This window comes from Meriones unguiculatus, chromosome 18, assembly GCF_030254825.1.
Source record: "Meriones unguiculatus strain TT.TT164.6M chromosome 18, Bangor_MerUng_6.1, whole genome shotgun sequence".
Lineage (NCBI taxonomy): Eukaryota > Metazoa > Chordata > Mammalia > Rodentia > Muridae > Meriones > Meriones unguiculatus.
In genome coordinates, this window is record NC_083365.1 from 76,029,135 (window position 1) to 76,041,253 (window position 12,119).

Below are 12,119 nucleotides of genomic sequence, written 5' to 3' on the forward strand. Positions count from 1 at the left end.
ACAATATTCTCTTACACACTTTTCACTCCATTTGTCCAAACAAGAAAGATGAAGTCCAGGAGCATGCATGCACTGATCTTGTGACTACTGGACAGCTGAGGGAGCCGCCCTGTTAGTTATCAGGTAAACAGTGACCCAGTGACTGCACTGGCTTCCTTATCTGATGGGAGCTGGCAAGAACAGACTCTGAAGCCATGCTCATTTCCAAGTAAGAGATCTGCAGTGATATAAAATCACAAATACCTGGCCCAATCACTGGTTTTACTAACCTGTAATCTTTAATAGTTCAGTGATCTCAAATAATGCCTTCTATCTAAATTTATTTTGAATGTATTAAATTAACTATTATCTATTCTATAGATAATGGGTTCATTAAATGTATTTATTGATATGTTTCATTAAGTTAATGATGGCTTCTGTCAAGATTGTGTAAGAAATATGAGAGTAAGAGTAATGAAAATATTCTTTTTGGATATACAGAACCTTGAAGAAACTCCGTATTAGGCAAAATGACCTTTATCCAAGGTTTATCATTTGTTTACTAATGGCAGTTTATAAAACCTGCCCTGATTGCCCAAGATAACCAACTTCCTACCGGACAAACACTTCTGCCACACTAGAGATAGTAGCAAAATATTAGGACATGGGCTTCGCAGGTAACCCAGGGGACTCACACAGACACACCTCAGTGGGTGCTCAGTTCCAGCAGGGATGCCCTCTGGCTGAAGGGTCTGAAGAAGTGGTGGGAGTTGCCAGGTGGGATATCTATTTTACCTTGAGATGACCACAAGACTTTAGGCCAGGGAAGAAGGCTTGCTGCTGGGGTGAATGAAAGACTTGGACTTTACATAAATAAATTCTAGTTTACAAAGGTATTAGGTTATAAAGCCTATCCATCTGAAAGATTCAAGATCTAGAAGGGAACTGGTTATACCAGTTACAGGCTACCTAGAAAACAGCAATCAGCTGTGTGCTTTAATCTTCTCAAGAAAATTAGTCCTCAGTTAACTCTGAGTTAGCTGTCTGCACATCATTTTTGCATATTTAGGGAATGGATCCTATATCCTTATATAAATAATATAAATTCTGTCTGGAAGAAATTTTTGTCTGGGGAGTTTTGAGCCGATGAAGAAACTATCAAGACTTTGATCAGCTGTTCTCATCCTTAGGGTTGAGACCCATTTGGAGGTCAAAGAACCATTTCACAGGGATTGCATAAGACCATCTGCATATCACACTTCATGACACTATGATTTATAACAGAAAAATTACAGTTATGAAGCAGTAACAAAAATAACTGTCTGGCTGGAGTCACCAGGACAGAAGGAACTGTATTAAGGGCTGCGGCATTGGGGAGCTGAAAACTGCTGACCTAGAGGCTTCTGCTTCTTCACTTGCTCTCACATTAGTGGTGAATTTGTCATTTTTGGAATACTGCTTTAGAAACGGAAGTGATTAAAAATGCGACCACTGAATTTTGACAAGAAGCTAATAGAAAGAGATAAGAGAAAACTGCAGTCTCTCACTTATGAATATCAAGATAATTTTCATATGAAGAGTTTCATACAAGTTTCTTCTTTCATAAAAATATCTAAGAAGTTTATACTGATTATATGAATCCAGTCACCCATGAGCTCCTCTTCAACTGTTGATATAAATAAGGAATTAGCAAGAGTTTTAATGTTTGATTTCAATATATCTAGATTGTGTGAACATGAAATTAAAGCAAAGAGGATAATGAAAAGCCATGTTAAACAAGCGTACACACTATGAGATTTGATGGACAAAATCCTAAAAATGTCATCAAATCACAGCCCATCACTATCCATCTGCCTCACTCTGTGTGATTGCTAAAATTTACCAAATGTAGGTTTTTGATTCTGAGATGTTTCAGACTTTGTATTTTCAGAGTAGAGATGCCAACCCCTAAAGCCTGTGTAAACATTCTGACGTCTGAAAACTGTCCAAATCAGAGTACTGCTGGCCCCACACGGTAGAATTGATCTGTGTGTCTGTTTTATCTTCTCTTTTAGTTGGTGGCTTAGACTAAGCAGACGCATGGATCCTTGCACATATCTCAAACACGGATTGATTACTTTATAAGAAACAACTGTAGCAGAGCTCTAATCTAGAAAGTCTACCAGGATTCTATTATTTTCCTTCATTGACAAATCCATTAAGATTTTATTCCTCCCCATGAGTACAAGAATTCAAATTAATTGTGAAAATAGAAATAAATAGCAGTAGCATGGGATTTGTGTAAATATAATTAATTACTTGTTTGTTCCTTCTTGATCATCTGGATGCAATGTAATATAATTAAATGTAAAATTAAAGTATTGACAGATTATTTGAGTGTGAAATCACACAGATAGCAAAGGTGTTTCAATCACCTAAACTTGATGGGGGAAAATGTGTGAAATTTTCCACAATAGTTCAGTGTAATCCAACACTGTCACTATGAATCAGCCAATATTCAGGTAATATTCTTACTGTGATGCCTGAAAAGGCTAAAGGAGGGAAAAAATAAAATGACGTCTCAAAAATGGTGATTTAGTGATCACAATTCAAAGCCTTTTGTTCTCCTAGTCTATAAACCATCTTAGATTTTTCAGGGTCTGAAACTTCATGTTCTGAAAATATTCATGTTATTTATTGGACAACTGTTTTATATAGATTTTTTTCAGGATTTCACTAGCTTGTAATCGAAGCAGAATTTATTGTCCATCATGCCTTAATAATTTTTTTTAAAAAGAAGGAACAAGTTAATAAAGAAATAGTATCAGCAGAAGGACAGACGTATCATATGCACATATGTGTTTAGAACTAAATCTGTAGAGAAATCCATGGACATAAGTGAATTTTTCTAAAAAACAAACAAAAAAAAAAAAACAGAGAAGAAGTTAACATTGTTGGAGGTCAGCTGAGGGCAGTGATTAGGTGTCTGGGAAGGTGAAGAATGAGGTTTAAAGGGCATTTGAAAGGTGGTTGTACAAGGCTGAGAGCTCTTCTGTGGGTAGACCAGGTGCATAAGATGTGGCAAGTAGACTTATCTACCTCTATTACATGGTCTAATACTAGGAGAGGACATGTGGTCCCAGGCGATTGTGGTTTTCAGTAAACTTTTGGAGTTTGCATTTATGTATTTATTTTGGGGAAGGTAGACAAGCTTATAGAATTCACACCTTGGGTCAGAGAGCTCCCAAATAAAAAGAATGCTTTACTTCATCCATATTAATTTTATAATTTTATACTTATATGTAATTGTTTTTCCTGGGATTTTTAAAAATAGTTATCACATTTGAATATTCTGTATGACTATTTCTGTTGAACAAGGGTGACTGAAATAATTTTGTATTTCATTTAAAGATGAAATATACTGGTTGTCAAAAATATCTTCTGGGCCTTGAAGCACCAATCCACCCACAAAACCTTTGACCCAATGTTTACCCTGCCTACCAGATGTGCAGGGATAATGATAGAGGAGATAGAGCAGGGATTGAGGGAATTCCCGACCAAAGCCCCACTGTCCCGGAGAGTGCCAACCCCTGACACTATAAACAATACTCTGCTAAGCCTGCAGACAGGAGGCTTACAGAGTTGTCCTCTAAGAGGCTCTACCCAGCAATGCCTCAAAATAAATGCCAAGACTCATAGCCAAACATTGGGCGATGTGTGGGGAATCTTGTGGAAAAGTGGGAGGAATGAGTAAATGTTCTGGAGGTGACAGGAGCTCCACAAGATCAACAGAGCCAACTAGCCAGGGCCCAGAGAGGCTTGCAGAGGCTGAGGCACCAACCATGGACCATGAACAAGCTGGACCTACACCCCCTATAAAGATGTAGCAGATGGGCAGCATAGGCTTCATGTGGGTTCTCTAGTAAGGGAAGTGGAGCCTTCATCTGACAAGGACTCACTTGCCAGCTTTTTGATCACTTCCACCTGGTGGAAATGCCTTGCCAGGCCACAAGGGAAGAGGACATGCTCAGTCCTGATGCAACTTGATGAGCTGGGGTGGATGGGAAAGGGAGCACCATTTTTCTTTTCTGAGGAAAAGCAAAGAGAGGAGGGGAAGAGAAGGAGGGTGCGGCAGGGAGAGGAGGAGGGATGGGACTACAACAAGGATGCAAAGTAAATAAAAAATAAAAATAGCATAAAATAAACTATATCGGTTGTCAGATGAAGTGAAAATGACATCTGTGGATCACAGAGCCATTCTCTCTTCTAACCACAAGCTGTAACACTCGCAGGTATAGCCACGGCCTCACTGCTGTAGCTACAGCTTCCTTTCTGTAGCTAGTCTATGTCTGCATATGCACATACAGTTGTAGAATTTATCAATCACTGCGTGTCCTTGTGTGCCTGCTCTCAACTGTTATAGTCATGTGACCCCCATGCAATGCAGAGAAGAACTCGGCATCTGCTGAGGCCGTCCATGAACTCAAGAACGTGTGGAGAAGACTCACAGCTGCGACCCTGCCTCCTCAATGAAAACTGTTTCCAGTTCCAGTACAATCTGACAGGTAAAGTTGAAACCCACCATGCCTTATTTTTTTTTCTGAACATTGACTAACCTTTGAGTGTGCATCCCTTCCTGGCATTAGTGATGGAGAGGATAGTGTATGTGGGGACATGAAAAGCTGAGAGCTTATTGGCAGTCGGCCTTCATGAAAACAAACATCCATTCATGTCATGTGGATGCAGCGAGGCCACAACAGTGGAGTCTGGTTTTTCTCATGCCCTTCATTAATTTAGTAACTCAAGTCTATGATGTATTTTCCTGAGGAGCCGGTCAGGGATATTAGAGAGGCAACGAGAAACATATTAGATGATGTTTTCAGCCACTGTGATTGTCCGAACATTCACAGAAGTGCCCAGGGAAGGCTATTGCACTTCTTACCCACTTCTTACCATGCCCCCAACAGGGGAGGAGCAAAAATGCCACCAAATGTACAACCATGTTAGGTCCAAGCATTGGAGTCAGTGCCATATGCCTGCACAAACAAAGCAACGTGCTTTGCCAAAAACCTCTCTTCTGTGCACGGTGGAACAGCTGAGATTCCCTGTGGTAAAAACCTTGTAGATTCTGACAGCATGATACAGTCACCCTTTTTCTTTGGGTCTTTTTCTTTAGTTTTTATAGTAGTTTTTCAGAAATACTATGTAATTTTGTTTTATTGAAAAAGTATATATTTTAAGACTGACTTTTCTCTAACTGTATATGAGTTTGTTATTAAACTCTTAGATATAGAAAAAATTTTATTAACATGGTTGGGGATCTTTCACTCCCACACCTATAAGGAAAATTTGTTGCTGTTGTTTTAAGTCAAATTATGGAGGTAGTGGCTGGAATCACCTAGCATGGCTATGGTCGGTTTATAACACCTTAGGCACCATGAAACTCTTTTGCCCAGAGATAGCCCCTTTGAGCACTTTCACGGGATGTCCCCCAGACAAGCTCACAAAGCTCCCATTTCTGAGCTGTCCGTGTCTTGATCCAATCACCATCAAAAGTTTCCACTCCCTACTTCTACAACCTTAGAAGTTAAGATTTGGGGATATGGGGCTGGGCGGGGCACAAACATAGAGTTGGTGGTTGGCCTTGATTGTTTTCCCTGTGTTACCCACAACAAACAGCTTCCTAAAACTTCTCTCTCTTTACTCTCTAGTTAGTGTCTCTCCCATCCTGCCAAATATTTACTAGGACCATTTGGGTTTATTTTATTTTGTTTTACCTCTAGAAAGCAAACAGAAAATTAAATCAGTACATTTATTTTATTTTTGTTTACATGCTTGTTTGTCTTCTGACACAATGATTGTAATGATTGTATGAGATTTTCCAAAGCTACATAGGAATATGGAAAATTGTTTACGGACTTACCCTTCCACATATGCAAATTATCAGAGCTTGGATGTGGTTGGCTCACAAGCCGAGACCTTTAAAACTCGGTGTTTATGATCCTTTGCCTATAGAGTGGAGCGCCTGCCAGCTGAGTGAAAACGCTTCCTGTGGCCAGGGGGTGAGGACTCGCCTGCTGAGCTGTGTGCGCAGCGATGGCAAGCCAGTTGGCATGGACCACTGTGAGCAGGTAACCCGTGCGTGATGGGATCTCAGCCTTAGTCCACAACCTTCACAACATTAATAGACATTACAACATTGACTGAAGACATTTGTGCAATAGTTCTATGTCACTGGCTATTGGACTTACTCAAAATAGTGAAGAAAGGTCATTTTGCACCAAAAAAAAAAAAAAAAATAGGACTGGAAAGAATTGGAGTCAGTACTTCCAAGAACTTGTTAAAATGTACTTACTTTCCAAAAAACTCTTGGTGTCTTTACAATTACGGTATGACCCCTTATCCTGGCTGTGTGATAAACATGTACTTTTCACATAAGATGGATGCTGACCCTGAATGTAGACTACAGTGATGATTTTCTCAACAAATAATTGCCAGATAAACACTACAACTGCCTTCTCAATCTAAAAAGACCTCCGCATCAATTTCCATTTTAGGAGGTTCTGGACTTTTCTAATTTTATGGTGCTTGAAGAAAAACTACCATCAGACACATTCTAAAGAACTGGGTATTCTCTGCCCAGATGTAAGTTCAGCACTACAGGGGCAGTTCAACAGGAACGGTCATGTTTTCATACTGTAGGCATACAGAAACAAGCTTCACGATTGAAGATAGGATGCCAGTAATCACAGGAGGCTACAGAAATGTCTGCAGTATGTTGACAGGTGGACAAGGGTCTGTCTCAGTTGTAACAGAGGGGAAGTAAGCAGAAATTAAGACAAAGACTTCCCCAGCACCCCTAAACCAACCCTAAGTACCATCACAGTTGCTCCCTAACCAGTAGTGCAGACATCATCCCTGTTGCTGGCTATGAACCAGGCTGTCCAAGACTGGATGCTCTAATCGATAGCATCCTGAAATTGGTTCACATAGAAGACTGTTGGCCAACTGCCATTGCTTTATTTGAAGACTTAATTTCACTTAGCCTGCCTCTAATACACTGACTGCCTCAGGAAAGAAGTTACCTACCTAGTCGTCCAGATAAACAATGGGTACACTCAGTGCTGTGCCCACAAAGTTAATATTCCTTCCCAGTGCACAGTGAGAAGCCACGTAAGGGTGTTTTAACTGACAGAAGTGTACTTTTGCACTGTCACAGTTCAGAGGAGCTGCTGACTTTATTTTGTCAGCAGCTTTGTTTTGTTTATGAATCGTGTTAGCTATCAGTTTTGATCTGCCTATGTGTGTAAAAAAATATTTTCTTTTGATGCAAGAAGAGATGTAAATTATTCACTAATAAAAATCAGTTTCCTTGTTTTCTAAATGGCATGTATCAAACCTCTATTTAATGAGTGTTCATTTAAAGAAGCCCTGAATTATTAACCTAGCTCTAATATCTGTATCACATCAATCCCTTTATAGTGCTTTTTGTGTTGCCCGCTTAGACAGTTGTCATGCTGTCATAACTAATGTTAGCGTGGGTAGTTGCAGTAATGATATTTAACATGTATAGGGTACCAAAGCTTTCCTAATTAACATATAATCGGTGTTTGAGCCCCACAGCACAGACCTCAGTATTCACTCTCTGATTCTTGGGTAATGTATTCCTTCACTGAGATATCTTCTACTTTGGTCATAATATGAATTACACATTTTGTCTAAATGTTGATTTCAGAGAAGAACATAAACTGTCTCAGCAGTTTGTCTCCATATTAGAACTGTAGTTACACTGTCCAGTTGGGCACTTGGAGTTTCAGATGATGCATTTATTTTATCTTTGTTTCTATTCTGTATGCTCCTAGCCTTGCTACTAATTTTGATCTTTCACTGTACTGGCAGCCCATCCCAGGATATCTGGATGGAATGATGACATGTCTTCCTACTTTGTTGCTGACTAAGTAACATGGGCGATTTCAGTGCCATGTGACCTCATAACTTCCCCAGCACCTGGGTGTTGGGTCCTTGGCTAGAGTCAGAGTTTATAACAAAAAATTCTGACTGACCAAACATCAGCAGTGAAATAACCACAGTCATCTTTCTGGCTACCTATTTGTGAAACAATGGATGTGTGTTCTCCCACCACAATGTGAAAAGGTCATTTATTACAGAATAAAGGGCACTTTTGCCTATAAAAGCATGTGATCTGGTTTAGTGTTGAAGGTGTGTCTCACTGCATTTGCAGCGTAATCTGGAAAAGCCCCAGAGGATGAGTATTCCCTGTCTGGTGGAATGTGTGGTCAACTGTCAGCTCTCAGGATGGACAGCATGGACAGAGTGTTCACAGTCCTGTGGCCAAGGAGGTATGCAGTGTCTTCTGTTTGTTCCTACTATAAAAGTATCTTAATAACTGGCCAGAAACTGTAGTTAGTAGCTGAGGCTAACACAAGGCTGACCCAAAGGAGAACAGACCTCTAAAGAGTACTGAGGGCTCAGCAAAGATGGAAGGAATGACTGTAACAGTAGCAGGTCACAGGAGAGTGGCTCACCTGTGGGTCAGTATCCTGTGAAAGATTCTAAACTCTATCAGTTGAAAACATGCAGCCATGGTGGTCTTAGACTGTGTATTATGTCAGTATAGCTGGACACAATGACTACAGATTGATTCTACCCTTGTACAGAAAGGACTTGCTTCTGCTTCAAAGAGTTCATCAAGCACATAGGCTGACAGAGACCATGGAATGTTGACAGCACCATTTCCCTGTTGACATCTTTGTCATGTTCTTATGAGCCATGTTAGAAGTGTGGTGTACCTCTCTTCCTGATGAATTCTTTGAGAGAAAATTGAGTCATTTTTCCCCAACTCGGGCAAGAAGGTTAGGACAGGAAATGTAGTTTCTGATGGCCAGCTGCATCTTACTCAGTTTCCCACTATGATGTAGGGGAATGTGAGTCTCGGTGAGTAAATGACTGTCAACTGCACTGGCATGTAGATGCCAGGCACTTCTAGGAAGTTAGTCAAATGAAGAAAGATGGCATGTAGCCAGTAAGCTAGAGCAGGAGTCTTAGCATTTATTTTTGGGTGAAAGGGCCATGAAAGAAAAGCATACATACATGAAAGAAAAGCATACATGGACATAGGATGAGCTAGAGTCTTGATAGCTTATAGTTTATCAGCAGGTGACTTTCAGAAACCTAGGAAGATATCATGGCATTGTGGTTAGTCATCAAGCAGAGGAGAAGAAAGGACCTTCAAGTTGGAGGAATCAAAGATCAGGTAGAAGAAAACGTGGAGGAATCAAAGATCAGGTAGAAGAAAACGTTAAGATCTGGATCTCATTGCTCACCAGCAATGCTCAGAAGCTCTCTTATAGAAGTCCTGAGACTGCACTATAAGCTACTTCTAAGCCGTACAAATAAGGATAGTGGGGTTCTTCACTGTTAGTCTTAGTCCTGGCTTGATGGGGAGCTAGGAAGAAGCCAGAAGGCAACAGAGCTCATATGAAAACTCAGCTGTGAGATGACAGAGAATTGAAAACAGCAGCCATGATGTGCACTAAGAAAATGCAGCTAAGGGCAACAGCTGTTTTACAAAGAACATCACTCACAATGAAAGTATGGGAATCTTAGATTACAATAATGATGATGATGATTATGATGATAGTTACCATACCATAATCTACATAAATGTAAACAAAAGCCCCAGGAAAACAAATGTTTTGTCTTAGGATGAGGAGTTAGTGATTGTACTACACAGTTCCTAAAACATGCCTTAGAGGCAGCTTCCATGAGGGACCACCTCAAAGTCAGATCAATCTGAGGTTCAACATGCAGCTGGCTATTCAGGCATTTGATCTTGCCCAAGTCAGCAGTTTTACTGGAGGACAACTGATAGTAGAGAAACGGGCAGGGGACAGAGCACACTGATGAAGACTTCCACAGGTGACAGTGTTGTCACATTTTGATGCCTAACACCACAGCCATCCCTCTTCAGCCCAGAGGTGATGCATTGCAGTCTCATTGAGGGTCATATTGGGATGCTCTGCTCCTGAGCAGTCACGGGTGACATGCAAAAGCGGTTAAAGGATGGCCCTAAAGGGAGAAAGCTGGACCACACTGTCTGTCTCTGTTGCTGCCCCTGCCGTGTTGCCTCCTCTACTTCAGCATACGCTGTTCCTGGCACTTTCCAGATCAGATTATACGTCATCCCACCTAGGCATGTTCCCTTACACAGACCATCTCCCCATCACCACCACTGATATTTCCTGAATGTCAAGTCCATCTTTCCCCAGAGGCTACCACTCCTGTTTTGATTCTTCATGGGCTTATCTCCTCTGTCTCAATGCAGAACACTGCATGGGTTTCCGGAAGAATGTCAGTTGTCATTTGTCTATACCATAAAAAGTAAACTCAGGGGAGAAGAATTTAGAGGCTGGATTTTTAGTCTTAATGCAGTCAGCCACTATCACTTGGTATTTTCCTTTCTCTCTGCCTAAGAAATGAAGTTCTTTGTTCTCCAAACCCAAAAATGTGTCTTAACAGGTGGAGACAGAAAATACATTTCTTGTTATTTTTTCTGCAAAGCCTAATTGTGCCACTGTAACAAGTGGCTGAGGAATAACAGCCCATCATGCCATTGCAGCACTTCACCATCATCTATACAACCTCAAAGCAAATGCTTGACTAAAACCTCGCTTTACGTTTTCAAGCAGTCCTGCTGATGCCGAGGACTGATCACACTGCCACTGTCTATTAGAAACCAACCAACCAACATCCCAAACCTGAGCCCACAGTTGGAGAAGTCTAGATAATTACAGCTTCAGCCTGAACTCAAGTTCCTAATAACAAACAAAGACAAAAGACCAAAATTTTCAGGAGGAAAGTTATTTTCTAAACTGAAGCCACACAAGTATGGAATCACTTGGGCATTAACTCAAGCTAATTTTTCATAAATGGGATAACTTCTGGGGGGGTGTCAGTCCTTAATCTGTGGATTAATTCCTTAATCTTTATGTTCTAAATGGCTAAGTGTAAAAATACAGTTTATAAAAGTTCCATAGTTCTGACATCTGGAGATCCTACCAATAGTCAAAATATGGACATGTTCAGTCATTCCTCTGGTCATGTGAAAAAGTTTTGAAAAGTTAATGCCTACTATCCTGGTATCTCCTGATGTCCCCTCTCACTGTCAAGGTGGGAAATAAATTATGTCATGTATTTTACTCATTGGACACATTCTGAGTGCAAGGCCCCCTCCCAGGAGCTCAGAATAAGCTGCATGGAACAGGTAAGATATCAGGCATAAAACCAGTACCTCAGTGGAAACATGAGTGATGAGATCAAGACAGGCACTGGGAATGCTAAGTGATATGGTAAGACAAAAATTGATGGAAAATTACAAGAATCTGTCAGAATGGGGAGGGCAACACTGAGGAGCTGATATTATGCCAAAGTTGAATAGCAAGATGTGCCTTAAAACTAGTGATGCCATTGTAAGGATGCTCAAATTTTAATCTCTCAAGCATTGTTGACAGTGTTTTGTGTTAAAAGATTTAGATTACAACCCACAGACAGAAATGTGAAAATGAGTATCATTCCGTTTCTGTATACTTGATCCTGGCCTCAATTTGAGAGAATAGCCAAGTACTTAGGGGAACTGTATATGTGACCACTGGCTTTGTAGGCACCTTCCCTCAGACTGTGTGAAGGAATTGTGGTTACAGTCACACACCCCTCCCTCGCCCCTCCCGCCTTCCCCACTGTTGCAGCCTTCTCCTCAGGGCATCATTCCTCCTTGTTTCCAAACTGTGAAAATTCTGTATGTAAGTCATGCCTTCATCCTCACATGCCCCCGCCTGGAAACAATAAACAAGCAGCACCCATCAAACGCAGGCGTGCATGGCACAAACTTATTCTTGGAGCTGGAAAAGGTTACATGCTATCATTGAGAAACATCTGCAGGCGCTTGTCTCTGCTAAGCAGGGCGCCCGTCTGCCTTCAGTAGGAGCCGCTCTTTTGTCTGCTGATTGTGGCCGGGGGACAGAGAGATAAGATGAGATAAAGTGTACACAGTCACATTAAACAGGGTGAGGGAGTTACCCGGAGCCAGCCTTCCGCACCTGCAGCTTGGGGCTGACTGCTGTATCAAACGCGGAAGTTCACAC

General features: G+C 41.0%; 1 protein-coding gene across 3 annotated transcripts in view; it reads left to right on the forward strand.

Annotated features, from left to right (window-relative positions):
• Window positions 1-12,119, forward strand: part of Thsd7b (thrombospondin type 1 domain containing 7B) — an 844,758-nt gene that overhangs the window by 796,384 nt on the left and 36,255 nt on the right. For all 3 annotated transcript variants that reach the window (XM_060372003.1, XM_060372004.1, XM_060372005.1), the window contains exons 18-20: window positions 4,382-4,523; window positions 5,974-6,089; window positions 8,201-8,318. In XM_060372003.1, coding sequence (XP_060227986.1) covers window positions 4,382-4,523; window positions 5,974-6,089; window positions 8,201-8,318 — 376 coding nt within the window. The remainder of the gene's footprint in view (window positions 1-4,381; window positions 4,524-5,973; window positions 6,090-8,200; window positions 8,319-12,119) is intronic.